Source organism: Colletotrichum navitas (assembly GCF_030913465.1).
Source record: "Colletotrichum navitas strain CBS 125086 chromosome Unknown LY79scaffold_2, whole genome shotgun sequence".
Lineage (NCBI taxonomy): Eukaryota > Fungi > Ascomycota > Sordariomycetes > Glomerellales > Glomerellaceae > Colletotrichum > Colletotrichum navitas.
In genome coordinates this window covers 386,985-412,116 of record NW_026850548.1, presented here as the reverse complement: position 1 = coordinate 412,116, position 25,132 = coordinate 386,985, and the positions used below count along the sequence as shown (strand labels likewise).

Here is a 25,132-nt window from a genome sequence, read left to right as displayed (position 1 = left end):
ACGTTGGGCGCTTGGTTCAGTTCATGTCAGCCCCCAGCTGGTAAATCCTGGTGGCTCATACATACTTCGAAAGGCATGGTAGTCACATCGGTACCAGCCGCCAAAGCATCCATGTTTGGAAGAAGCCCACACAGTGAAGTGCGCCTCAAATACCAGCACGGATTCACAAATCAGCAGCAGGGTGGCCATCCTTTCCTGTGACCCTAGACAGGGGCCGCGGGACAGTAAGCAGAGCGCCCAGTCGAGCTCCTTGGCTCTGCTGACCGTGTCTGACATGGGTACATGATGGGGTAATCGTGACACCTATCATGGCCACCCTTCATTGACAATGGTCACTTCGATTTCGCCCTGCCGTGAGTCCTCATGTCAGTTGACTATTTATCTCCACCTTGATTTGAGTTTTGGCCTGATGTCATCCGCCTCACGCTATTCGTCACCCGAACATCAGGACGCATGTTTGATACGTCGGCACCTAGTTCACTTGCAGCCGCCTTTGCCTGGTTCGATGGCTCTGAATTGAACCCAACAAAACTTCGTTGAGGGTCAGCGGCAAACAGATACCTGGGAGTGGTCCTTGAGGGAGTTCAGCAAATGGATGTGTGTCCCAGACAGCCATCTATTCAAACATGCGGGTTACAGGGGGGGGGCAAACACGCACACATTAGAGCCTACTACAATAGATACCACCAGCCCACCTATCGTACAGCAATCATATAAGCATCAGCTTAACAGAAATTCTCTTACAAATGAATTAAAATTTAACATGGACTTTTAACGCTTCTCATTAGTTGTTTATCTTTTGTATTGGATATCTGTAGGTGCTGAGTAACTATACCTTTTTGTTGTTAGTCCGACGTCTTATTATGTTGAAGTGTGCGTTCTTTTTTCTTACAACCTGCATGCCAACGTCCTTAGATAAGATTCCAACTATGCCGAACAGATTTGAATTGCATGAGCACACCCAGAGACTTAGCAACACCTTCGCTTTACCATCTGCGGCGGATAGGCTCAATCTAGACACACTTGGTATAAGCAGTAAAACTCGCACATCTAGACCCTTCATCGCCGGACTTGCCCGAGCTGCAAGCCCGAACTTTGCCTCAAGTTGGGGGGTAGAAATTGGCGAAATACTGACTGGGGGCTGCCGAGACAAGCCGTGGACGTCCGCTACCCTGTTCGGAATGGCGGAGTCATCTCCGCTTTATGGTCCACCTAGTTCGTCCAGATATGTATGGTCATCACCCATGTTCCCCAGACCCCTGGTCGCAGGTTCAGTCACGGTTAACATCAAGAGCACGAAATGGAGAACTTCTGCAGCAGCAGCTCCGGTAAAAGTTGCCATCGGCTGGACTTGCCTGGTGCCGGTTCAACAACAGTCAGGCATCCGAGATACATACATTGGTAATTTAAACACCACGTGAATGGTTGTAGGGCGCGTAGGAGAAGCATGAACATGGGAACGTACACATCTTGACGACGAGCCCAAAGCAGCGGCAAAGGATTCTTAAGTGAGTCATGGAGCACACAAACCACCACTACTGCGTTGTCTAAGCGGCAAAGTGGACTTGGGGAGACCCCATGCCCTAAATTTCTTTCCCGAGCCCGTGGCTGATTCTGCACCCCCTTTGACCAGCAAGTACAGAAACAGAGCCCTCGGCAGCCTATCTTAGGGGTAAAGCAAGTGGCAGCGGCCGCCCTGGACGCAGAACTGAGCCGGAGAGCCATCCCCAACACCCTTGAAGCGGCCGGTTAGCAATGCCGACGAGTAGACGACCAGGGTCAGTGGTGGGAAAGGAGGGTGACAAGGGCTCGAGAAGGATGCTACAGACCGTGGGTGTCTCGAGGATGCGTTGGATCACCTGTTGTGTGGCCACTTGTCGAGATCAAGCGCCTGCTCCAGTAGACACGACACACACACACATACAATCATCATCTGCCCCAAGGCCTCAATCTAACTACACCATTTTCACCGTCGAACCAGGGCGTTATAGGGGCCTGGAACCGAGCGAACTTCACAACCAGGGAGTCTCCCCAGCAAGTTCTGGTGGCTTTGGCGAGGTGAGCAATCCCATCTCCACCACAGGGCCGTAATCAAGGAGCATCGGCTACCTGGCACAAAATGAGCAACTCCTTGGCATCCTCGCCCACCACTGAATACTGGGTTCATGTTGGAGACAGTCTTATCTTTCCCCCTTTCTCTATCGACACTATAAACTTTCGGGCTTGCATGTTGCTCTATCCTCAATCTTGGAGACAGCCTAGCTCCTGAAGCTTCCAGCACTAGAGTACTGGAGCATAACGGGGACAAAGTTGCCTAAACAGGCTTTAAAACCCGAGTGGCATCAGAGAGAACCCGAAGGATACATATCAGCTGCCGGTATCACAAACAGTCGTCAGCCAAGCAGCCTTGGAGACGGTCTTGGCCTTCCGATTTGGCAGTACTGAGGCCGCTCAGTACTCCCAGCATCCAAGCTCGCCCACCAGCGTCCTCCACCGTAATTTCATGTGATAAATATGCCTGGCGGAGATACAGCATGTCAAATTATAATGCTACCCTGATTGTTTGCTCAACAAGCGGCAGTGTGTCTCTGAGAACGACGGAAGTTGTCAGGTTAGCCCTGAGTCAGTCCACCTCATCGATCCTGCTCAAGACGGCCGTTGATTTCGACCTGGAGTAGCATTCTCACGACTGCCTGTATTTGCAGGAGTCAATCCGAGAATTAAATGGCCCGCAGGTTCATTTGGTGAAGGCACCCGTCTCGGAGGGACGCCACCGCTGTGCTGATATTGGCTCACGTTGGGCCAGCGTCTCCAGAACGAGAGCGCACCCCCGTTGGGCAGCGGGATATCCGAGTTCAAAATTGTGAACTCAGGCATAGCATATTACACTTGGTAGCCTTGCGCCGCCTAGACAACCTCCTGGGCTTTCCCAAGCTGCAGGAATTTAGGAGATGTTCCCACGGGTGAAGTATTTTGCTTAGAGAAATAGGGGAGGAAGTTGCCTATTTATAACAAAACCAAGCTAGCCACGTGGATGAAAGGACAGTCCCATTATCCACAGCTAGTATGTCCGTTTCCCCTCATCACTGTTTTATAATGCAGTATTGAATAACTAACAAAGGTGCTTCTTGTTCTGGTTATCATCTCTGGGAACTTTTTCGTGAAAAAAATCATTGACTGTTGGTTCGTGGGGACTGGACAACAGCTCGGGCCGGCCTCCCATATCCTACCCTCAACCCCTCCAATGCCAAGCCATTACGACCAACGGAACATGTTGGCTCTAACCTGCAAACAAGTGGAACCGTAATTTCAAAAACAGGTGACAAGGTCGGCGTGGATCATGACCAAGGTCAAAACATCGTGCTCGTCACGTCGACAGGCCAAGTCGCGCTTTGCGAGCTGCTGTTCACGCCAAGGCGGATAACGGTACCTATAAAGCCTCGCGTAGAGCGGCAACATCCTTTTTGTGTCGATCGACTCCTCTGGAGGGTTACGGGCGCCGTATAGATTTTACCCGGTTACAAGAAAAAGGAAAACCTTAGTCGCACAAACTGAAAGTGTGCCGCGGGAGGGGTGGACGGGAAGACGTTTTGGGCCACCAAGTAGCCAATGAGCGCTGAGGAGCGGCAGGGGGCACTTTTAGGGAACGTCAGTTTATACATTTTTAATCTTTTTTCTTCAAAGTTTTCTTTTGTCGCTTTACCCCAATGATAGTAAGAGCCTGGAACGGGGAAGAGGGATAGACATGGGACGAACGTGAAGCCCAGAACACACGATCAGGGCTCGTAAGGCGATGAGTGATGACGTCAGCTTTGATGCTGGGTAAGTATGAATCTTGAACCGCCCCCTGGGCGACGAATTTCACCTACCGAGTCTATGCCGGCATCTATTTGAGGGCATAGAAGCATCGAACGTAGGCCTCTAGGTTCATCGTAACCTTTGTGCCCTCGGCCTTGACCCTACAGAAAGCCACCGCCATTCCATTGCTAATATCGGCTTGTTTACCTGTGACTTCGCAAAGCACTTTTTCTCGTGGGCATATGGCCACATTCCGTCTTCCTCACCACACGTTTCCAGGGCCCTTCTGACAGCTTCACTATATGCATCTCGTTGGGAGATTCGGATTGTGTCCTGCGCTGGAGGATACCGAAAACTGCCATTTAACCCTATATCACTTTCTCCTCCAACTTCATCGCAGGAATACTGATGCGTAAAGCAGAGCAGAGTCTCGCAGTCCTCCCTTGTTGTCTGACGTCGCAGCTGTTCACACCTTACATCCTACTTTGGAAATAGCCCAGGCTTCGGGATAATGGGATATTTGATCTCGTTGACGAGTAAACACGTGGGCGCAGTGTCGCCATGTCCTTGGGCATTAGCCACGTACGATTGGAGAGGCCTCATGCCCGTTACACAGCCAAAACAAGAAGCGGGACACAAAATGGCATTGAGTTTGGTGGGAGAAGTGGAACAAATCTTTTTCGCGTCAAACTAGCCTACACACATCAGGACTCAACAGTTTTTTGGAAGAGCAAACAACAAGAAAAACAAAAAACTTTTGGTGGTATTCGTTCCCAAAGGTCCGCCGCCCTCATTTACCCCACATCTCCGTGCCTAGTAAGAAGTCGTCAAAGACGCCATGTGTTGAGTGTTTTGATCCGGTTTTCGTCTTTCGCCATTAAGTCCAACACACACATTGACGCCTACTTTTTGTATTTCGTTTTTCGTCGTGGTGGTTTGAGAAGAGATGGCATATCACTGTGTTACGCCCACTTGGAAAAGTCAACCGACTCGATAAGGGATTCGATGCCGTTTCCTGGTGAAACCTCCGTGTCGTTGGTCGTGGTAGAAAGCATTGAACTTCGGTGACTAGTCTGTTCGCTTGTGCTAGTGAAGAAGGTAGCAACCGAAGACCGACGCAGGCTGCTAAAGCTGTCGCGCACATTCGCCGAAGACTTGGACGCATCCACACCCTGGGCGGCAGAGAGGCTGTTGCCAACGACTGCGCCACCCAGGGATGTCGGAGGCGGTGAGGGCGTCGAAGCGCTGTTGATATGGCCGAAATGAGGATGCGACGTCTGATGCATGGTTGGCGCGTTCTTGGGGCCGTACTTCTCACGTAGCCGCTTGATCTCCCTGAGCCTGTTGCGCCAAGAACTTACATGTTCGCCACCTTCTCGATTGGCCCAGACCAGACAAAACACGGAAGCGTTGAGTGCCAGCAACCGAATGAACCCTGGCAACGCCCTCAGGCTAACCATCTTGGTCTCGGATGCTGGGGAGATCTCCGGGAAGCCTGGCTTGCTCATGACTTGGACTTTGTAGAAAGGCGGATGTTTTCCTTCGCTCGGCGGGTTTTCCCTTATGGTCAAAAAAGATGCCCTCGCCTCTGGGGTGATGACTATGTTGACGTAGTTGAACTCGCTCGGGAAGGTATCGAATCTGAAGGGCATGCCAGAGTCGTTGAAGATGATGTTGACAAAGTCGTTGCCAATGTGGCGTTTTTTCAGGATGCATTGAGGATCCCGTTCCAGATTGGTAGGCATCTGAGTGATGACGTGGAACACCATTTCTGTTACCTTGTCACGCCAACAGAAGGTGTACTCGCCGTCGGTATCGTATTCTCTGTCTAGTCCCTGGGTATTGAACTTTGAACCCTTGAGCCTCGTCAGTGTGCCCAGCCCATTGAGGAAAGCCACGTAATCGCTGCTGCCCGAGACATTGGCAAGGATCTCCGTCTCTTGCGTTTGGCCTTCACCGATGTACACCACTCCGACCTTGTGCCCATCCACTGTCGAGTTGCGGTCAAAGACTCTCATAGCTCTCTGGATCGCGTCGTCGTCTGGGAGAGGTATAGGCCGACCGGTCTCCTGAGTTTGAGGAGTAGAGGTCATCAGCTGGACCATCAGATGACTAGGCAAGATATTGTTGTTGGTCAACTGGCCGTCTCTCGATACATCGGAGATGTACGGATCTTGGTGCGCTGGGCGTGGGCGGAAATTCTCGTGGACGATGTATGAAGACGTTCCCGAAGGCTGTCGCTTGGTGATCTGAGCCCATCCAGTCGTTGTTGATTGCTCTATTGTCACAATGCTGTTGCCCATCAGCCATCTTCGCTTTAAAATCTCGCCGAACCGCTCTCTAATAAAGAGAACATCTTCCGAAGATTCGTCTGCGTCAGCAAAGGCGACTCTTTGCATAAAATCGAGCGTGACCAAGGCCTGCTCTTCAGGGTTCTGTCCGCCATCCACGTCGCTGAGTAAATTCTTGGCAATCCATCCGACGTGATTGGCACGATCTGGTAGCTTCAAGGCCAGAAACCAGAACGTGATGACATGGTACGCCAGAGCATATACATACTGAGGTAGGTCGTCTGCAGCGTTCGGATGCAGAAGATCCGGGGTGGAACTAGTCGGCGTTGATGCTTCGCTGTGAAGACTGCTTCGCGGTGTTTGTTTTTTGTCTCGCACGTACTGGAGGTAGCGGACGCAGATTCCAAACACGATGCGGTACTCATCTTCGCGGAAGTTGACGTACAGATTCTGCATTCTGCTCAGGCAAGCAAGAAACTCCAGAATGTGCATGGCCACATGGGACTGCGTGATGATTTGTGCCATCTTCTGCAACATTTGCACCAGCGTTTTGCTCGTAGATAGAGGCAGTTCATGGCAGCATATTGAGAGTGCATGGATACAATACTTGGCGCACCGCTCCCAAGTCGAAATGCCCTTGACGAAAGCCTGTACAATTTCGTCCTCTTGATCCTTGAGGAAAAACTCGTGATAGCTCAGAATCATGGTCAGGCTGTGGAAGAGACAGATAGCCACATCAGCACGCCGCAAGCCTGTAGATATCGGTGGCTCCTGGAAGTTGTTTGTCCGTATCTGCTCGCACGTCACTCGCCGGAGCTCTTGTATCTGCGGCACAGCGCCACGGAATATCGCATGGTTTGTGAGTTGCGAGGGCAAATGGACCAAAACCATACTGTACACCTCCCACTCACAGCCGTGCTCGATGATGTGTACAATGGTGTCGAGCCAAGCATTCATGTTCAATACGATTTGCTTCGCTTCAACAGAGGATGACTCGCTTTCCTCCACGGTCTCCGATCCCAGGTCTTCAACATACGACGCTAGAATGGGGCTTGCAGTGGCTGTTGGGGTTTCAGGCAGGGCCTCCGGATCTGGCAGGACCCATAGTTGTTTGTAAGGATACGATGATTTTGCCCCGCTAATGGAACGGATTGGAAAGACTCTATCCTGGGTTCCGGAGCTGCTAAATGAAATGCCTCGCGTAGTCCGTGAGACGGCACCTTGTTCTGCTCTTGTGGCCCGAACGGGTTGCGATGCGTCTTCGGCCTGCTTCCGTGCCCGGGAAGAGGCTGTGTGTAGGAGTGTGGCCGCAAGACCTTCGGATTCAGTGTCATTGATCAAGAAAACTCGGTTTGCCCAATCAGCTCGGAGTCGGAATAGTAGTTTCATCGCCGTAAGTCGAGCATCAGTCTTGCAATGATTTGTCTTGGCGATGTTGACGAGAGTGTCGTAGAGTTTAATTGACTTGGCTCCGTCGAGGTTCATGCATCGCATGAATAACTTGACATAGCCCCTCGTAACGACTCCCGAGGCCGTGTGAGTCTTTGGGGGAGCTGCTTCGCCACCGACAGGAGTCGTGGGCCTAGACGCTGATGATGTGACGGGAGACAATAGACGGTCATTCACGACAATCGTCCTTAGCGTGTCGGTAATGTAGTTGAAGAGCTCCAAGTCCGAGGAAACAGCGACAGAGACCATAAAAGCAACAACCGATTCCAGTACAAGAAGGTTAGTCTCATCAGCTATGTTATTGAGGAGGTCCCTGATAAGCTTGGGAACGCAATCATTGTCACCGAGCTCTTCTCCGACCAGATCCATCATATCGTAAGATTCAGTCGCCGCCTGTAGAGACAGAAGGCGGGTTTCAGAACTCCGACTTCGGTTTGCATAAAATTCTTTCAGTACCAAGGACAGGTTCTCCTCCCACTGCAGGTCTGAAGGTGAACAGCATCGGAATTCTTGGAAATAGGTCAGCACCACGCGGGCTGTCGAGTCCGGGAGTCGATTGTGAATGTCAATGAAGAACGTGATGATGGTCTGCCGCGGGACGAACTCGCCCGATTTGCGGCAAGCCAGCTCTTCCAGTCGCTTGATCAGCTTCAGCAACTCGACTCCGATGGCTTCATCCGGCCGGTCAGGCTCATTTGCGAGGGCAATCATTTCGCTCCCGACGACGATGCCCGGAGGTGCCTTTTTGGAGCATTCGGCGGCGATGGACAGTAGGGTTGACCAGTCCTCCTCGACAATCAGGCCGTGAATCTTGCCGTCGCCGTCCCGGAAGAGAGAGTTGATCAGCTTGAGGACGGCGCAGTGGACTCGGCCGGAATCTGTGCTGTTGACTGCTGCTACCAACCCATCGAGGAGCAGTGCGAATGGAACAGGGGGATAGCCCCTCTCCGTGCTCTTGGTCAGCAACTTCTCCAAAACAGCCAACACACCCCGAATATCCCTGGTGTCCTTTCCTTTGCTGCTACCATCTGCCGGGAGGTGCCGCAACAAGTCGATCAAGACTCTCACTGCTGCAGGGCCACTGTGCGATTTCAATAGAATGGATATAGTGTGCCATGCGGTCTTGGAAAGCCTTGGCACAAGACAGAATATCGAGCCCAGCACCAAGACGCACTCTTTGAAGCTTGCGGCGGGTAAGGCGCCGAAAGTGACAACAGCGTCAATGACATTGATTGAGGCCCGCAAGTCGTCTTCGATGGTTGTGCTCAAACAAATGGCGATCAGAGTGTCCATCAGAGCAGACATTGCAGTTTCCTCAGCTACGTTGGAACTGAACTTGATGACCTCTGCGATGAAGGAAAAAAGCTGGTGCAAGTTCTTCTCCTCTCCCGCGGCAGAGGCTCTAGCCTTGCCGGCGTTCTTCTTAGCATCACGGCTGGCTTGCTTTCGTGCTGCCTTGACTGCCTGGTATACCTCACGGAGCCATCTTTGCAGCACCCCGATGACTTGATAGTCGAATCCAGATAAATCACGGCCGTGGTTGGTGAGGTCAACAACGGCAGCAAGTTGCAGGTGGAAATCTTCGGGGTTCGCAGGAGCCGTCAGTGTGAGGAAGTACTCTTGGCGCTCGAGATCTGTAGACGACTTGTGCTTGACACACTCCGAGAGGAGCTCCCAGCCAGCGATTCGCTCAGCCTCCGACTTTGACGCATCAATCATGCCCTTTGCGGCGTACCAAATCTCCAGCACCGGATTCATGGGGTATTCCGCAATGGCGTAGCGAAGCGAGTTGGCAGCCGCGATACGATCGGCGATGCTGCCATTCCCATTCTTGAGCAGCTCGAACGACTCCATGTGGTTCGGCGATAAGCCGGGTAGGTTCGTGCGAGTGGCATTTACGTGATCGGCGAGCGGGGATAGGATCGAGGAGGAGGACTGAAGACTCGGTGGAGGGGATTTCGTCAACTTGGCCCCGGTCAGACCCTTGAAGACGCTCGCCAGGCCGCTGGGGCGGGCCGGATCTGGCGACGACGGCGCATCGCCTGGCGAGGGCGACATGTGCTCGTCAGGGTGACGGTGCTCCGGCTGGTAGCCCTTGGACAGGGCTATGCGACGGAGCGTGTTAGCAGAGTAGCAACGCAGCAATTTCCATATCAACTTTGGGTTTTGGGAAGGGCGGGCGGGAGTGGGCTGATACTATCATACGTGTTGCAAATGACGACGATAGACTTTTTGAGGGTCCACAGCCTGCGATGTTGACGGAAAAAGGCAATATGAGAACCGGCGGATGGGCCTCAGAAACGAGGCATTTGCAGATGACAACTTACAGGAAAAGGTTGTATTAAATCAGCTGGGAAAGTTGTCGCAGATGTCTGGGAAGGTACGATGGCCTGCGATCACCCATTCAAGGCAACGAGCTGAGCTGCAGGCCAGATGGTCCCAAAGTGGAAGTGGGAGGGAGCGGGAGGGGTCGGGCGAGCAGGCGAGCAGCAAGGTCCCCGGCGCAAATGGACCGGCAGGCCTAGCGACAAGACGAAGGGAGAGGATAGCGGCCGACGAATAGTGCAAGGATGGGTGACCGGCGACGTAGAATAGTGGTCTGCAATCAGTAAGGGTGGTCTCTTTGGGGGAAGTTTTGTGTCGGTTGTGCTGCTAATGCACTATCACGACATGATATCGCATCGTGGGCTTTTGGTAGAGGTTTGGGCTGGTGGTGCAGCTAGTAGGAAAAGTGACCGGGAGGAAAACTCGACGGAATGCTGATCCCATCGAGTTGGCGCAGCTAAGGGGGGTGGTCTATGGAGTCAAGAAATGCGGGTAGTACCTGCAGCAGGAACCAACAGTTCATGGAAGCACCTGCTCTTTTCCACTCAATGCTATGCCAAAGAGAGCGTACCAGTTTCCAGTGTTGTTCCCCGTTGCAGGTCATTGGGGCCCCACTTGCGAAGCCCAGGTGATCTTGTGTGCTCGGCACCATTATTGTTCCGGCTTAGAGGCCCGGGACCTGCCTTTTCAGTCCCAATCACCCCCCAGTGGTGACGAAATTCTGTGGCGGTGGCGTCATCCAGCGTGTTTGACGCCAGCCCGGACCCAGCATCGTGGGGTGGTTAAACCTAGAGCTATGTACGATGTACAATACCAAGAGGTGGACGAGGTGGGATTGATTCTGGTGCTGGGTTACGCAGCCTATGTACTCCGTCCCAACACACGGAGGCTTCAGAATGGCGTATGCCAGGAACCACAAATTCCATCCAATCTGCCTTCAGAAGCACAGATGCTACCAGTAGTGTATGGCAGCAGATGAAAGAAGGCAGCGGCCAGAGAAGCAGGAACAGGGGAGGAGCCCCGTGTCTCTCGTTTACCTCTTTCATTGTCAGTTTGTCATCCCATACCTGAGGTACCTAAGCCACCATGAAATCTAAGTACTATGTACGTGTTTTGAAGATAGGAAGGCTGGCATTCCTAGCCAAGACATTATCTTCGGCAGCGGTGGCTGTGGCGGCTTCATCTCTCTTTTATCCGCATACCGAACAAACAGTTGTCTGGATGTACAGGACCCCCTCCCTCCCCGCAGTTTTTCCGACTGCATCTCACTCGGACAGGCACTTGTCAGTGTCTTGTCGGTCACCAACCAATAACGGCCACAGCCCCACAGCACCTTCCATGTCTTTTCCACCAACTAAGGTACTGTGAAGGCAGCCTCGTCCCCCACAGCAACACATCCCATCCCAAAAAGTTCCGCGCAGAAAAAGAGTCCAAGAACAGACACTTTTCACCGCCCCTCTTCCTCATTACCATCTACACGACGCTGTGAGCTCTGTCAAGATGGCCTCCCAAATGGGCACCATTGCCCAGCTGCTGGATGCAACTTTAGATCCCGGCACCCATAAGAAAGGTACACCAACCCTCCCGCGCTGCCCTTTTACCCCGCCAAGTTTGTTTGCGTGCTGAAAAACAAACGTGCAAAACAGCCGAGCAAGCCCTCAAACTCGAGCAGGCCAAGCCTCAATACTCCCTCCACCTGCTCAACATCGTCGCCTCAGAACCTCTTCCTCTCAAGACCCGTTTAGCCGCTGCCCTGGCCTTCAAGAACTTCATCCGTTCTAACTGGGTCGACGCCGACGGCAACTATAAGCTCCCCGGCGATGAGGTGCAAACAATCAAGTCCCAGCTCATTGGCTTGATGATTTCTTGCCCACCCACTATTCAGACCCAGCTCGGCGATGCTATAAGTATCATCGCTGACTCCGACTTCTGGGAGCGCTGGCAAACACTGACCCAGGAGCTCGTCGAGCGTTTCTCTCCCGTCGACCCCAAGGTCAACATTGGCGTCCTCGAGGTCGCCCACTCCATCTTCGTCCGCTGGCGCCCTCTCTTCAGAACTGACGAGCTCTACACCGAGATCAACCATGTCATCAGCACTTTTGCACAACCCTTCGTGCAACTGCTGATCCAAACTGACGAGCAGATTACCAAGAACACCCAGAACAAGGATGTTCTAAAGAGCTGGTTCGAGGCTCTCAGTCTCATGATCAAGATTTTCTACGATCTCTCCTCTCACGACATGCCCCCAATCTTCGAGGAACACCTGGCTTCCATCTCCGAGCTTCTCCACAAGTACCTCACGTACACGAACCCGATTCTCGAGACCGACGACGATAGCGAAGTCAGTGTTATCGACACCGTCAAGGCAGACATTTGCGAGGCACTGGAGCTCTACACGCTCAAGTACGATGAGGACTTTGGAAAGTACACCGAGCCCTTCATCACCAACGCCTGGAACCTTCTCTCCAGCACCGGGGCCGAGACCAAGTACGACTTGCTGGTGAGCAAGGCTCTGCACTTCTTAACCGCGGTCGCTGGCACATCACAACACTCGGGTGTCTTCGCCGATGAGAACGTTCTGGGTCAGGTGGTCGAGAAAGTCATCCTGCCCAACGTCGCTCTGCGTGAGTCCGACTTGGAGTTGTTCGAGGATGAGCCCATCGAGTACATCCGCCGGGATTTGGAGGGCTCCGACACCGATTCCAGACGGCGGTCTGCTACCGATTTCTTGAGGAGACTTCAAGAAAAGTACGAGCAGCTGGTCACCGGTGTTGTCTACAAGTACATCAACCACTACTTGGAGCAGGGCAAGTCTGATTGGAAGGCAAAGGACACAGCCGTATATCTCTTCATCTCCATCGCTGCCAAGGGATCTGTCACAGCTGCTCAGGGTGTCAAGACGGTCAATTCTTTGGTCAACGTCGTAGACTTCTTTGAGCAGCACATCGCAGCGGACCTGATGGCGAGCGGAGGCGTCGAGCCCATTTCCAAGGTTGACGCCATCAAATACCTGCACACGTTCCGCAGTCAGTTGACAAAGGAGCAATGGAAACTGGCGTTCCCCCCTCTGATCCAGAACCTGGCCTCCGACAACTACGTCGTCTACTCGTATGCCGCAATTGCGGTTGAGCGCCTGCTCTTTTTGACGGATGATTCCGGCAAAGCCATGTTCCCCCGCGAGGACATTCAGCCCTTCGCCAAGGACTTGCTCGACCACCTGTTCAAACTAATCGAGAAGGAGAGGACGCCTGCCAAATTGCAAGAGAACGAGTTCTTGATGAGATGTGTCATGAGAATCCTCATCGTTCTCAAGGATGGCGCTGCCCCTCTCGTTGAAGGTGTCCTGATTCACTTGGTTGCTATCACCAACATGATCAAACAGAACCCCAGCAACCCGCGCTTCTACTACTACCACTTCGAGGCTCTCGGTGCGCTCGTCAGATACTGTTCTTCCACACATGCGCCCCTGTTCAACCAGCGCCTCTGGGAGCCGTTCAACCAGATTCTGGTCGAGGACGTTACTGGTGCGTTACATCGTTTGCTTTGATGCAATTACAGAACATCGCTGACAACTTCACAGAGTTTTTGCAGTATATCTTCCAAATCCTCGCACAGCTCCTGGAATCGAGCCCCGCAGAAGCCATCTCAGACAACTACCGGGCCTTCCTGTCCCCTCTCCTCGAGCCGGCGCTGTGGGATACCAAGGGCAATGTTCCAGCCTGCACCCGGCTTCTCTCATCAATCATCCCAGCAACTGCGGCCTACGTTGTTTCCGACAACAAGCTCGAGCAAATCCTGGGTATCTTCCAGCGTCTCCTCGCCCTCAAGAAGTACCAGTTATACGCCTTTGACGTCTTGGAGTCGGTTGTGAAGTCTCTTGAGCCGTAAGTCATCACCTCGCCGTGGTTTTGTCGCACTTTATGCTAAGTGGATCTAGTGGCGCCGTCGACCCGTACTTCGGTACTATTCTCAGCTTGATGTTCACCAAGCTACAGGGTAACCCTCCCGACTCGCTGAAGCTCCGCTTCGCTCGGTTCTTCCATCTCGTCTCGGCCCGCGTCGAGGCTGGTTACGGAGCCGACTACTTCATGCAGCACTCGGAGAAGATCCAAGAGGGCATTTTTGCCAAGGTGTACCCGCCATTCGTCTTGGCCGAGACGGAGAAACTGGCTCGTCCTGTTGACCGTAAGCTTGCAGTGGTCAGTCTTACCAAGACTCTCTGCGAGTCGCAGGCTTTCGCACAGAAGTTTGCCAAGGGCTGGGCCAACACGTGCAAAATACTCCTTGCCCTGCTCGTCAACCCACCTATTGTATCGGCTGGACTTGGAGACGAGATCATCGCCGAGGCCGACGTCGACGATATTGGCTTCGGCCTATCGTACACGGCGCTCAACACCTGCAAGCCGATTGCGCGCGACGATTACCCAGAAGTCACAGCGGTGGCTCCCTGGGTCAGCGCGTACATCAGCTCCGCCAACCAGCGCCACAATGGCGCCATCGTCAACTTTGTCAATACGCGTTTGACGCCCGAGCAGCAGCAAGCACTGCAGCAGTACTTGCAATAGGAGACGCTACCGAGCGGTGGGATGGGTTTACCAGACGATTGTGCATTCTCCACGGCCTATGGTGGATGGAAGAAGCTCCAGTAGGGGCCACAATGTAAGGGGCGTAGGGGAGACTAAAATGGTGCAGGACAGCGTCACCAGTGAGGTAATGAGAAGAACAGGAAAGGGGCTTCCAGAAGGAACCAATTGAGTTATGGCGTCTGTCGCGAAGGAAATATCATGAGCAACTCGATCACGGCCTCTGAGCAGACGATATCAATCGGCCCAAAAGACACTGGGCTTGCCGCTCAGCTGTTCCAGTGTTTTCAGCGCGAGAGTATGTTGCAGTGAGCCCATGGAGGTGTTGACAACACGTGTCTACACCCTTTTAGAATCGAGCATAGAAAAAGTAAAAAGCAATTCGTTACCCCAAAGGCTTTATTTAGCCTATGCCCCCCTCCGATCCCAGTGCCGGCGTATACATATACGTGCGTGGCCTTTGACCGCCCTGGTGCGGGAGCGAAAATGGCTGGGCGCCAATCTTTACTGGGGCTAGGAGGCATGTTGTCTGCATCACCGGGCGCCGACCACTAGTTGTTCCGCACGGCCCACACCGCTCCGGGCCGACCAGGCCGGGAACGGGGAACTTTTTATCCCCAAACCTTGGTCCCCCCCGGATGTTCGCCCCCCCCTGGACCCCTGGTGCCCGAATGAAGTGTCTATCGCATTACCCAGGGCCTGGCACTTCGTCGCGCCTTTCATCCAGGGGCATGGCACTTTCCTTGTGGCGTGTAGACTGGCGAGACTTGGCACGTCAAGCTACGGATAGCACGTCGATTGTTTGGTCACCGTGCTTTCCATCCCCCTCTCCCGGGATCAAGAAGCCTAGACTCTACCAGAGCGCATTATCATCATCTTCAGCCGTCCCACCCCCTCCTGCTCCTTCCCCTGGCTCTTGAATCTTTTCTCCATTCCCTTTTTTCCCTTGTCATCATCGAGACGACAGATTCGGTTACCGTATCCGCGCGTTTTGCCCCTCCTTTTTTTTTCTTTTTTTTCCCTTGCTTTCGCTCTAGAAGGTGTGGAGATGGTGGGGGAGGGTGGGGGGGAGGGGGGAAGGGAGGGAGACTATCCGTAGTATGTTGAGAGAAATTCTTCACCGACTCCAGGCCCCTGGTCCTGGAGCCCGTTTGCGGTGACAAGGGCCATGTCATCAGTCAGCGGCGAACCCCTAGAAGTATTCTTTTCTCTGGGGGTTTCCCTGCTTCTTTCTTTCCATCGAAAATCATAATGGATACTCATCTTGATGCTCCGTAGTGGGAGAGGACCGGGGGTTAGAGTTGGCCAAGGCGCTGCTCGGCTCGTCCGGGATACCCTCTTTGTGATCTATCCGCCTGCTTGGATTTATACACTAGTGTACTAGTGTAGAAAAGATATGGTGATGATGGTAGAGTACTATTCGTATCCTGGCTAAGAAGGGTTTTGCCGTGGAGGATGAAGAAACTATTGGTGCCAATCCCAAGAGCTATCGGCCCGGAGGGGGGGGGGGGCCTCAGGGAATGGAGACATCATAAGATGAACGGGGCCACATTGGCGGGGCGTCATGGTTGGCAGTGAGGCCGTTGACCGCCGCTTCAATCTCCTTCACTGGTTGTCGATTCGTTCAGGGCTTTTCAATGGAGATGCCAAGCGTTTCATAGGCAAGGCTTTCTTAGAAATTATTCATTTACTTTGTATGTATCATGCGTTGACTCTTATGTACTATCATTTCTATATGTTCATAAGAACGTAAATCGGTCCCAGATCAGAAAATCGGCACATCATGAACGTCCCACAGACATTCCACATTGTAATGAGATGGTGGCATACACCGCTGTCTGTCGTGTGCATACCGGAGAAGGGTGTGCGGTACGAGGCTGTCAGATTTGAGCTGCTCCATTAGACCCCTGGTAATAATGCTTTTCAAAAACAAAACGGACAAGGGAAAAGTCCCTTCTGGAAGTCGCGTATAAAGCCGGGCTGCAAAAGCAACGCGGAATGAACTGAAGCCAAGATAAACGCCAGAATCCATTTCTGTGAACCGCAATCATAAGTCGTTATTAGATGCGAACAATGGTATCGTAAGATCAGAAATCGTACAACATATGTCAACAATGTTGTAGCTTGTGTTGGGTATAAGGCCGAGTGTAGATGGTAGTGACTTAAGAAGATCGAGTCGGGTCCGGCCAGATTTGATGATGATGATGATGATGATGATGATGATGATGATGATGATGATGATAATGATGGCGACGACGATGAGGGTTGATGAAAGCTGACGGGCACCGTCAGATCAAGCCGCCTTCTATGAATCCGACGCTGTTCCGCCATCCATAATGCCGCTCCTGTTCCTCACGTTCGACATCGTGAGGCTTCGGGGGAACACCCCTAGCGTTCAAAGCACCTTTGGGTGCCAGAGAGGGACTTAGGTCGTATTCGCTGCTGCGGCGACTGCTCCCGCCGCTGGTGTTGGTCTGGACGAGAAGTAAGCTGCTGGTGCTCGAGAGACGCTTGGTGAACTCGGTGAAGCTAAGTCGCTTGGCGCTGGAGCCGGACGCCCGCTTTCCCCCGCTGGCTCGGAAGTTGGCATCTTCGGATGTCTTACCGGATGAAGAGATCGGCACATCGAGCCTTTCCTGGCCCATGGACTGAGTCTGGCTGGTTGTCCTTTGCGTGACGCTCGACCGCATCTTGGAATGAGCCGTATGTGGTCGGGCAGGAGCCTGCAAGGGGACACTGAAGTTGGCGGGCGAACTCCTCATCACGGCTGACCGGGGTGACATTGCGTCGTCTTGACGGCTGGCGAGGAATTCGAGAGCGCGCTGAGCATTTGGCGGGATCAAGGTCTGACGGTTGCCATTGGCATCTGCTTCATGCGCGTACTCTTCATGGTCTTCGTCGTCGTCGTCTTCATCATCCTCCTCTGTCTCATCCTCGGATGAGTCGTCATCCTCGTCAAATGCGCTTAGCATCGCCATCTTCTCGGCGTGCGCCTCCTTTGCCTGCTGACGCATCTTTTGGTCTGCTTCGCGCATCAAGGCATCAAAGCGGGCCAAGGAGGTGAGCTTCTCTTCACCCGGCGTCTCACGTTCAGAGCCAGGAATACAGCGCAGCTGGAAGGCTCTGTCAAGGATCGTCTCTCGTTGATTTGGTGGGGAACTGGAGTCGGCCCCAGGAAAAGGCTGTGCGCCGCCAGAGCTGACGCTGCCGCGTCCGCGGATCGGCGAGCTGACTGTAGACGATCTCCCTTGTGCGACAGTCCAGCCCTCAATCAGTTCGCTTCTTTGATAATCGCTCATCGTAGCCACAGGCGAGGGAATATCGGACGGGAGCACCGTTGTGTATTTGTTGGGGTCCGGCATGGCGAAGCCCATGTGGGCTGGGTGGTTGCCGCTGGTTGGTGAAGAGACGTCACTCGCCTTTGACCGTAAACTTGGGGAATCGGAGCTGTAGGTAGTAGGGCGATCCCGGCTAGAGTACGTCTGCACCGAGTTCTTGTGCTGCAAGGTGGTACGGGAATTCGGGTTTCCACTGGGAGGTCGTGGGAAATAATCGACATCCCGCGACCGCTGCTGTGTAAACGGATTGGTGAAAGATGGAGAGGCCGGGCTCTCGGGGCTCATGGGGAGCTTCCTCGAAAGAATGAAACGGGCCCAGTCGTGGAGACTAATGTGGTGATCATCGGGAGGTGTGCGGAACCACAAGGTGGTGGCGGAAGATTCTTTGCTGGAGATCAGACCAGCAGCTCTACTAGAACGCCGTTTCTTCTCCTTGTCGTTGATCGTGATGACGAGAGTCGGCAGGACGGGGCCTTGTTTGCGATGGGCGAGCATTTGGACTTGACAGTCCACGACAGAGCTGACGGAGTACTGATACGAGGCTTCCCAATCGTCCTGCAAGTTCAGGAGGCTTAGGTTGGGGCCAGAGAACTCCGTCATATTGAGCCTTACCTTGGGCTTGAAAATGGTTATGTAATAGTCGTCGTTGGCGGGAATTTTGGGCTGGATCTTTGGAGGGACGCCATTGCGGTTTATGCCTGTGGTTTGAGGACCAGTCGGGTTGGTGAGGGCTTCTCTCTGGACGTTGCGAGGCCCGACAACTACATATCGTGGCTAAAAAGATGGGGTATCAGAGGTTGGCATTGTAAGGAAGAAAGAGGCGAATGGGCGGAAACAAGCAAATGCGTACCTTCCAGATGGCGCGGCCCAAGATCTGACCGCGGTCAGGAGGGATCAAAAGAAGTCCCTCGCAGGTTTCCATAGCTGGCAGGCTGTCTTGGATTGTTTAACGACAGAGGAGAGGTGCGATAGGCACCGACGTTGCCTTTCAAGAGAAAGGAATGAGATGTCGAAAGTGGTTAGATGGTGTATTAATGAGGCATACTGGAGCAAAAGGGTCTCGGTGATGGTGGACAGAACGCAGTAACGAGGGATGGCGAATGGGCATGCGGAAGAAGAAACGGCAGCCGGTGGTGACGATGGTCGAAATCGGGGTTCGGTGTATGCCGGTTCTGTAGAGAGGGACGAACCAGTTGTGGCTCTCGGTTCTCTGACTACCCCGGAAGCCCTTGAGTTTGCACGTCGGGAACAGGGGGTTTGCGTTCAAACAGAGCTATGGACGGCGCGGAGGAAAAGAGAGGTGAAGAAAGGCAAATCGGCCGGGAGAGGTGAAGGAAGAGAGAGGTCGGAGGTGGTGGGAGAGTGGCCGTCAATAACAGAGGGGAGGGGGGGGGTGGGGGATGGATAATCCAAGTGGAAGGGGGGTGGAAGTGTTCCTAGATGTTCTAAGCTTGAGGTGCAGGAATGCGAATGCAAGAGGTTGAAAAGAAAAACAACTGGGACAGGGAAATGGAAAGGAAGGCGGTTTTCCCCCCTCTTCCCTTTCCTTTCCCTTGTTTCTTTTTGCCTTTCTTCTTGTCTTCGACGGGTACAGAATTCTTTTTGTTTTAAGATTATCGTCATTAACGGCGAATGGAGTGGACGTGCTCTTGGGGGTGGGCGGGCGAGCGGGCGTTCTTGGATTACAATTGTCGAAGACGGAGGGCCATTCCACATATAACCCGCAATGATGGAGCCGGAAAGAGGGAGAGACTAAACCAAGGTCGGGAAGGGGGTTTGAAAAGGATAGGATACAGTACGGTACTACAGGTAGGTAGGTGGTGTACGGAGTAAATGGAATATGGGATCTATGCGGTAGGCGAAATTAAAGCAGACTCGCGCACCTCCATGGGCCAACGCCTCCTCCGTGTGTAAGAGCTCTCCTAACAGGTAGGTAGGTAGTGTGGGGTCTGAACCCATATAAACCGTGTCTCTCACTGGTCAGATTTGCGGTGGATATGCATAATAATCTCCAGTATCCATCGCTGACATAATTGAAGAAGCGCAGCCAGATACCCGAATAGAAACCGCAGTACGGAGTATCCGTATACCTTTCATTTCTCCCCGTTCTCACTGCTGCAATATCTGGGGCCAAGACCTCCGAGGGTGTGTGGATGCGCCGCAATGGGCTTCCAGGGTCAGGGACCAGGCTAGCCGTCAAGATCAAGGGGAAGAAGAAGAAGAAGAAGAAGAAGAAGGGGAAAAGAAAAAGAAAAAGAACCGGGCACCCTTGAAAGCCAAACAGCACGGACGAACGGTACCTGCGCAAAGCTAGGATAGCAGGTGGGAGCTGCAAGTACCAGGACCCGGCCAAGGCCGATTGAACGTGGGAGGAAATCACCCCTTGCCCCCTGTCAATCCTGCTTTTGAGCTCCATTACGGTGGACATCTGCCATAACAGTTTGGGCTGGCCTTTCGCGCTATCCAATAGAAGAATGTTTTCGGGAAGGGTTGAATCGAAAGGTGGGTACTGCGGAAGAGGCAAGACACGAGACACGGTACACTACCTACCTACCTAGGTAGCTAGGTATACCGCCGTGCGGATATACTAGGTAGGTAGGTACTTGGGTAAGTACTGTACACTACGGGTACGTACTCTGTATCGCTCCTCCCCCCTTCTCCTAATCTCTGTCCTGTTCTGTTCTATTCTGTCTGAATACATACGGGCAGGAGGACTGAAGCTGATATTGCTGACAGTAATTGGTATCTCAAGGTAGGAAGGTAGGTAGGTAGGTAGGTACCAATTGGCAACTACCCTTTTCCGCCTGCAATCGAGCAAGTCATAACCAGTTGCTGGTGGTTTCTCCCTCTTTCTCAATCAATCAATTAATCAGCCAATCAGCCAATCCACCACCAGACAGACAGAACTGGCATGGTCAGATGCCCCTCCGAGTCCGGTCCCGTTCCGTCTTACACTCACACACACAACGTTCACGATTGCCTCCCAGGTCTCTCTCTCCCCTGAACAGGAATGTGCTCAGAGTGGAGACGAGGAAGCCTGGGACGACCGTGGTCCTTCTCCTCCTTCTCTTCGGGCCTACTGTTATTACCGGGCATGGTACGGAGTATGCCACCACCACCATCACCACCATCTCTGGGGAGGGACTCGTCTCCTGGGTGCCCCAGCATATACAACGTCTCCTGTCGAATTGCCAACGCTGCTCCGTACCGACCGACGGACCGACCGCATCGTGACGCTTCCACTGTGGCTTCCACTGGGAGGGGCGGAAACAGTCGAAGGCTTCCATCGCTAAAACAGAAACACACTATTTAACACCCATCGAGCCACGCTAGTCCGGGCTCATGCTCAGCCGTCCTGGTCGGCTCTTGGCACCTTGCAGCCACACCCTTGGGTACCCTGGTCGCCCTCTCTCTCCCCATGGCCGTTGATTAATTAGCCGTCCCGTATCTAGGGCCACTTACTCGCTGCCATCTGCCTGTTTTCAGACGACCCCGGGCTCTGTTGCTACCCCAAGGCCGCTTGCGGACATGCAAACTGCCGCATCATGATCCGCCCAACGCCTCGGGAGTCAGTCGTCAGGCCTACGCAGTTGTCTTGTTCACGCCGCCTCCTTCCAACTCATTGCCGGCTTTTGCTGTCTGTGTGGGGTCCTTCACCTTCCACCACCACCCTTTCCCACACCCGGGCCACGCTCTACCGCCGGCCTTGTCGCACAGTTTCAGGCCGCCTTTGCTTGCCATGCAGAGCACCAGGAATGAAGGCACCCGGATCGCACCCGGCGTCACACAAGACCAGAATTGGGATACTATTGGAACTTGCTTGACTCACCTTGCCCCCATCACCTTGTCCGACGCTCGATAATCACCGCTATGTCGGTACCGAGTGTCTTTGCACCACTGCATGACGACCTGGTACGCGGGGGAGGGTTTCAACTCGTCGTCGACCTACGTATCAGACAGATGCAAGACATATGCACCTCCACGCGCTCCCTCCTCGGGGAGACACCACCGGCGGCACGGGAGGCTATACGGCGTACTCGGGCCATGGTCTTTTGATGGCGCGCAACCGGTGCCCGCTCGTTGGGCTGCTTCATGCACCACTCGCTAGGTTGTCGAGGGCGACAGGCACAAGCCTCTTATGAAGCCGCGTCACACAAGTCAAGTTCTGTTTTGGGGTTCGACTCGCTTTGCGCCAGCCCAGAAACGGGTTCCTGACGCTTGTCATCTGCATCACACTAGTCATTCTGACATGCGGCCTCGAGCCTCCAATGCAACACAACACCACCCTTGGGTCATGCTCTACCACATTTGATGGCTGCTCCTGCCGATCGTCGACGATGATGACAAAAGGAAACGAAAGAGAGTGCCAAAAGGTCGACAAAGGCTTGACCGGACACTTTCGTCGGTTCGACAATGTGCGCCCAGGAATGATCACTCTCACTCCAGCACGGTTGTCAGAGAGACCGACACGCCATATTCCCCCTACCGTCACTTCCAAAGACAAGACTGAGGTGTCGAACCATGCCTCAATCAAGCCTCCTCTCCTTCCCCTCGCCCGTGCCCGTCACCTTTATTAGCCGTGCGAAAACGACGTCCCATGTGTGGGAATTTGCAGTGCGGACCTTACGGATGCCAGGGACCGAACCGTCGTCTCCTTCCAATCCCCACACGCCCTCTCCACATAGGTTTCATTGCCCCTCCGCCATCATCGCGTCCGTTTGTCAACCTCGCGGTCTAGTCCTGGGCAGGGCGCAGGTTCTTGCAGGAAAGCTGCAGTTGGGCGGGCGCCCTCGAGCATGCAATGCAGCACATGCAGGCAGCGCAGAGCAGCGCAGTGCATCGCATGGCATCGCGTCGCATCGCATTTCCCATCGACGCTAAAAAAGATTTAAAAAATAAAAATTTAAAAAAAAAATTCCATGTGGTCTCTCTGCCTTCAGGCCAGGCCGTCTTGCACCGCGCCTGACTGGCTAGTCGCCGTCATACCATCTACGTAGTATATAGACTAATGAGCACTAGGCCTGCGGTTGGTCCGAGTAGAGACTTGGCCAGTCCGTCCTACGTTTGCCAATTTGCCAACCCCCTCGCCATGATGCTGCACCATTGCGGAGATTTCAATGCATGCAGCGTAGCGTACGTACCCAGACTTTCCGAGGATCCATACATTGTGCCTTGCCTCGAAATGTGCGTCTCCTGAACTAGGCAGACCAGCCTGCACCACTTGTTCCTGGCACACAAACTGGCTGGCCTGTGAGGCTAAAAGGTCGCTGGTCAGGTGCGGGAACCGAACCAGGGCCGTTGACGCTTGATTGCCAAAGGTGGTGTCGACCTGTTTGCTCTAGTGCAGAAGTTCCGGCAATCAGCTACGGACAACATTCTACTTTGGATGGGCCCGTGCAGCTGACATCCCCTCTCAGTCGTCTTGTCATTGAGATGGATTTTAACTCTAGAGCGTCACGGTGCGAGACAGGTGTCACGACACCTGGTTCCTCCGATTGGCCGGTACTGTCTCCCCGTCATCTTGGCTTACATTTGTTGGAACAAACACGCAAGCCGCTGCATCCCCTGATACCGCCCGGCTCTGTTCGTGAGGAACCTGTCAACGGCTGGAGTAACAACGGGTATGCTTTTGCCTAACACAGCCTTTGTGAAAGTTAGGCACAAGCAAGATGTCTGGTTCACCCAGTGTGTGTGCCCCCGGGCCAATGTCACCATTCTCACGAGGCACGCAGGAACAGAATCGTCTAGCTAGGATCAGGGGTGGCGCCCAACGGATTTACAGGAAGCGCCCCAAATTCGGAGCCGAACATTGGGTCTGCTCTGTTGTCGCCGGAGCAGTTCTCGGGATAATTAATGGCCATTGGAGACAACACCGACATCAGCAGACAACCTCGCCGCTGTTATCTATCTACCCCTAAGCCTGCTCCTGATAGCCGCCCGAAGCCGTCCGCAAGCCTCCCGCTTCGTGCACGAGCAACGATCATCGTCCTGGCTTATCACCGCGCCACCTTACTCACGGTTGACCCACGATGGCGTCCGCCGGTGCCTCGGGTGCAGCCTCTCTGCTGACTACAGCTGTAATACAGAGTGAAAGATGCCGAAGTCCCAGGGGTTCGTTGCATGAAGCATGACAGAACAGACTGATGGTACCCCTAATCGGCAACTCACGTCGAAGCAACTCACTTTCTTTGTCTTCTTCCGTCTAATCACATAGAATTGAGTGCCTTGCATGGGTACCAATTGCATGACGACACGGCCATGGCACCGACATGAAAGCTTTTGAACATCCAGCTTACGGGTGGCATACCAAACATTGCCCCCTAAAGGCCCGCCAAGCTCCCGACCAACATCGAGGTTCTTGTGTGGCTTACAGTATGTGCCGATAGCACCGTCTGCTTACTCGAATGCCTCGTTCTCCTTCCTCCCGTTACTCCATCTGTCAGCTGTGCCGCTGCCGCCACCTCTCTTGCATGCGACGACGTTGACGATCTGAGGAGCCGTTTAGCTGGCAGAAAGCTAGCGCAGGCACACGCCCTGCTTTCACTAGAAGGCATGTCTTGTATCAGGGAGATGAATCCGTTCTTATCGTCCGGATACAGAACGCCCCCCCCCTAGCCGCAGACAGGATCAGCCACTATCTTCTCAAGCCGGCAGTGTCTCACAGGCAAGCAAACCCCACGAATGCGATTGTGTTGTTACTTTGCCCCCCCCCTTTCTTTCCTGGTCTTGTCTTCATCGCTATTGATTACACCCCTGCCGATGAGCACACAAATCGCCCTATGAGCACTAGCTAGCCTGCTGTCGCATTGGGGGCATTGTCTTCAGAACGTGGGGAGACCGGGATGTTGACTCGTATTCTGTGCTAAAGGCCTACTATGTAAAGCACATGGACGACTGGGCCCATCTCGCCTCCCTTGGGCATCACGGAGCCCTCCTCATATGGGAACTTCGCTCATGATGATTCCACAGCGGCTCGTCACACCGACGATTTTGTCTGAGACAAGAACTTGAATGCCTGCGCATCAACGAGCATCACCCCTGAGTGAAGTCCTTTCCCAGCCATCCGGTCTGTAACCCACCAAGGCCCCAGCACGACTTGGACAAGTTTTGACAGCCGAACAAAGTTCAGCTGCAATGGTATCCAATCAACCGGGTCGGTGTCACATAAGAGCTCGTCCTCCGTTTCTTGTTTACCGTGCAAGCTGAAAATGCTCGCGGCAGAGGGGGCAACTTATGTTAACTATCGATAGCCATATATATCCACCCCTCCCAAGCGAGGACGATCGCGAGGTCTGGCGAGTGCACTTGCGACAAGCTAACTTACGCCCCCTTTTCTCCACGTCGTTAA

At 53.5% G+C, this 25,132-nt stretch overlaps 6 protein-coding genes across 6 annotated transcripts; 1 reads left to right on the top strand and 5 right to left on the bottom strand.

Annotated features, from left to right (window-relative positions):
* Positions 1 to 806: 806 nt before the first annotated feature.
* On the bottom strand, positions 807 to 1,247 carry LY79DRAFT_534989 (uncharacterized protein). Its single transcript, XM_060556484.1, has one exon. It carries the CDS (start codon positions 1,061 to 1,063, stop codon positions 830 to 832), a length of 234 nt encoding a protein of 77 aa, XP_060420004.1. The 5' UTR covers positions 1,064 to 1,247; the 3' UTR covers positions 807 to 829.
* Positions 1,248 to 4,760: 3,513 nt separating this feature from the next.
* LY79DRAFT_504940 (uncharacterized protein) lies at positions 4,761 to 9,596 on the bottom strand (the record flags this gene model as incomplete). Its single annotated transcript, XM_060553561.1, has 1 exon — positions 4,761 to 9,596. One exon carries the CDS (start codon positions 9,594 to 9,596, stop codon positions 4,761 to 4,763), a length of 4,836 nt encoding a protein of 1,611 aa, XP_060420003.1.
* A 1,443-nt stretch (positions 9,597 to 11,039) lies between these two features.
* On the top strand, positions 11,040 to 14,909 carry LY79DRAFT_646026 (CAS/CSE protein). Its single transcript, XM_060562453.1, has 4 exons — positions 11,040 to 11,433; positions 11,510 to 13,387; positions 13,444 to 13,747; positions 13,801 to 14,909. The coding sequence occupies exons 1-4, from the start codon at positions 11,364 to 11,366 to the stop codon at positions 14,426 to 14,428; spliced, it is 2,880 nt and encodes a 959-aa protein (XP_060420002.1). The 5' UTR covers positions 11,040 to 11,363; the 3' UTR covers positions 14,429 to 14,909.
* A 1,825-nt stretch (positions 14,910 to 16,734) lies between these two features.
* On the bottom strand, positions 16,735 to 18,727 carry LY79DRAFT_504838 (uncharacterized protein; the record flags this gene model as incomplete). Its single annotated transcript, XM_060553550.1, has 3 exons — positions 16,735 to 18,339; positions 18,397 to 18,558; positions 18,635 to 18,727. Coding segments are annotated over 3 exons (1,860 nt in total), but the record flags the coding sequence as incomplete, so codon positions are not given.
* A 2,027-nt stretch (positions 18,728 to 20,754) lies between these two features.
* Positions 20,755 to 21,256, bottom strand: LY79DRAFT_575120 (uncharacterized protein; the record flags this gene model as incomplete). The annotated part of the gene is made up of 2 exons (XM_060559672.1): positions 20,755 to 21,089; positions 21,247 to 21,256. 2 exons carry the CDS (start codon positions 21,254 to 21,256, stop codon positions 20,755 to 20,757), a joined length of 345 nt encoding a protein of 114 aa, XP_060420000.1.
* Positions 21,257 to 22,707: 1,451 nt separating this feature from the next.
* LY79DRAFT_655189 (uncharacterized protein) lies at positions 22,708 to 24,338 on the bottom strand (the record flags this gene model as incomplete). Its single annotated transcript, XM_060562662.1, is given in 5 exon segments — positions 22,708 to 22,842; positions 22,926 to 23,088; positions 23,315 to 23,390; positions 23,968 to 24,141; positions 24,156 to 24,338. The coding sequence occupies 5 exon segments, from the start codon at positions 24,336 to 24,338 to the stop codon at positions 22,800 to 22,802; spliced, it is 639 nt and encodes a 212-aa protein (XP_060419999.1). The 3' UTR covers positions 22,708 to 22,799.
* Positions 24,339 to 25,132: the final 794 nt, after the last annotated feature.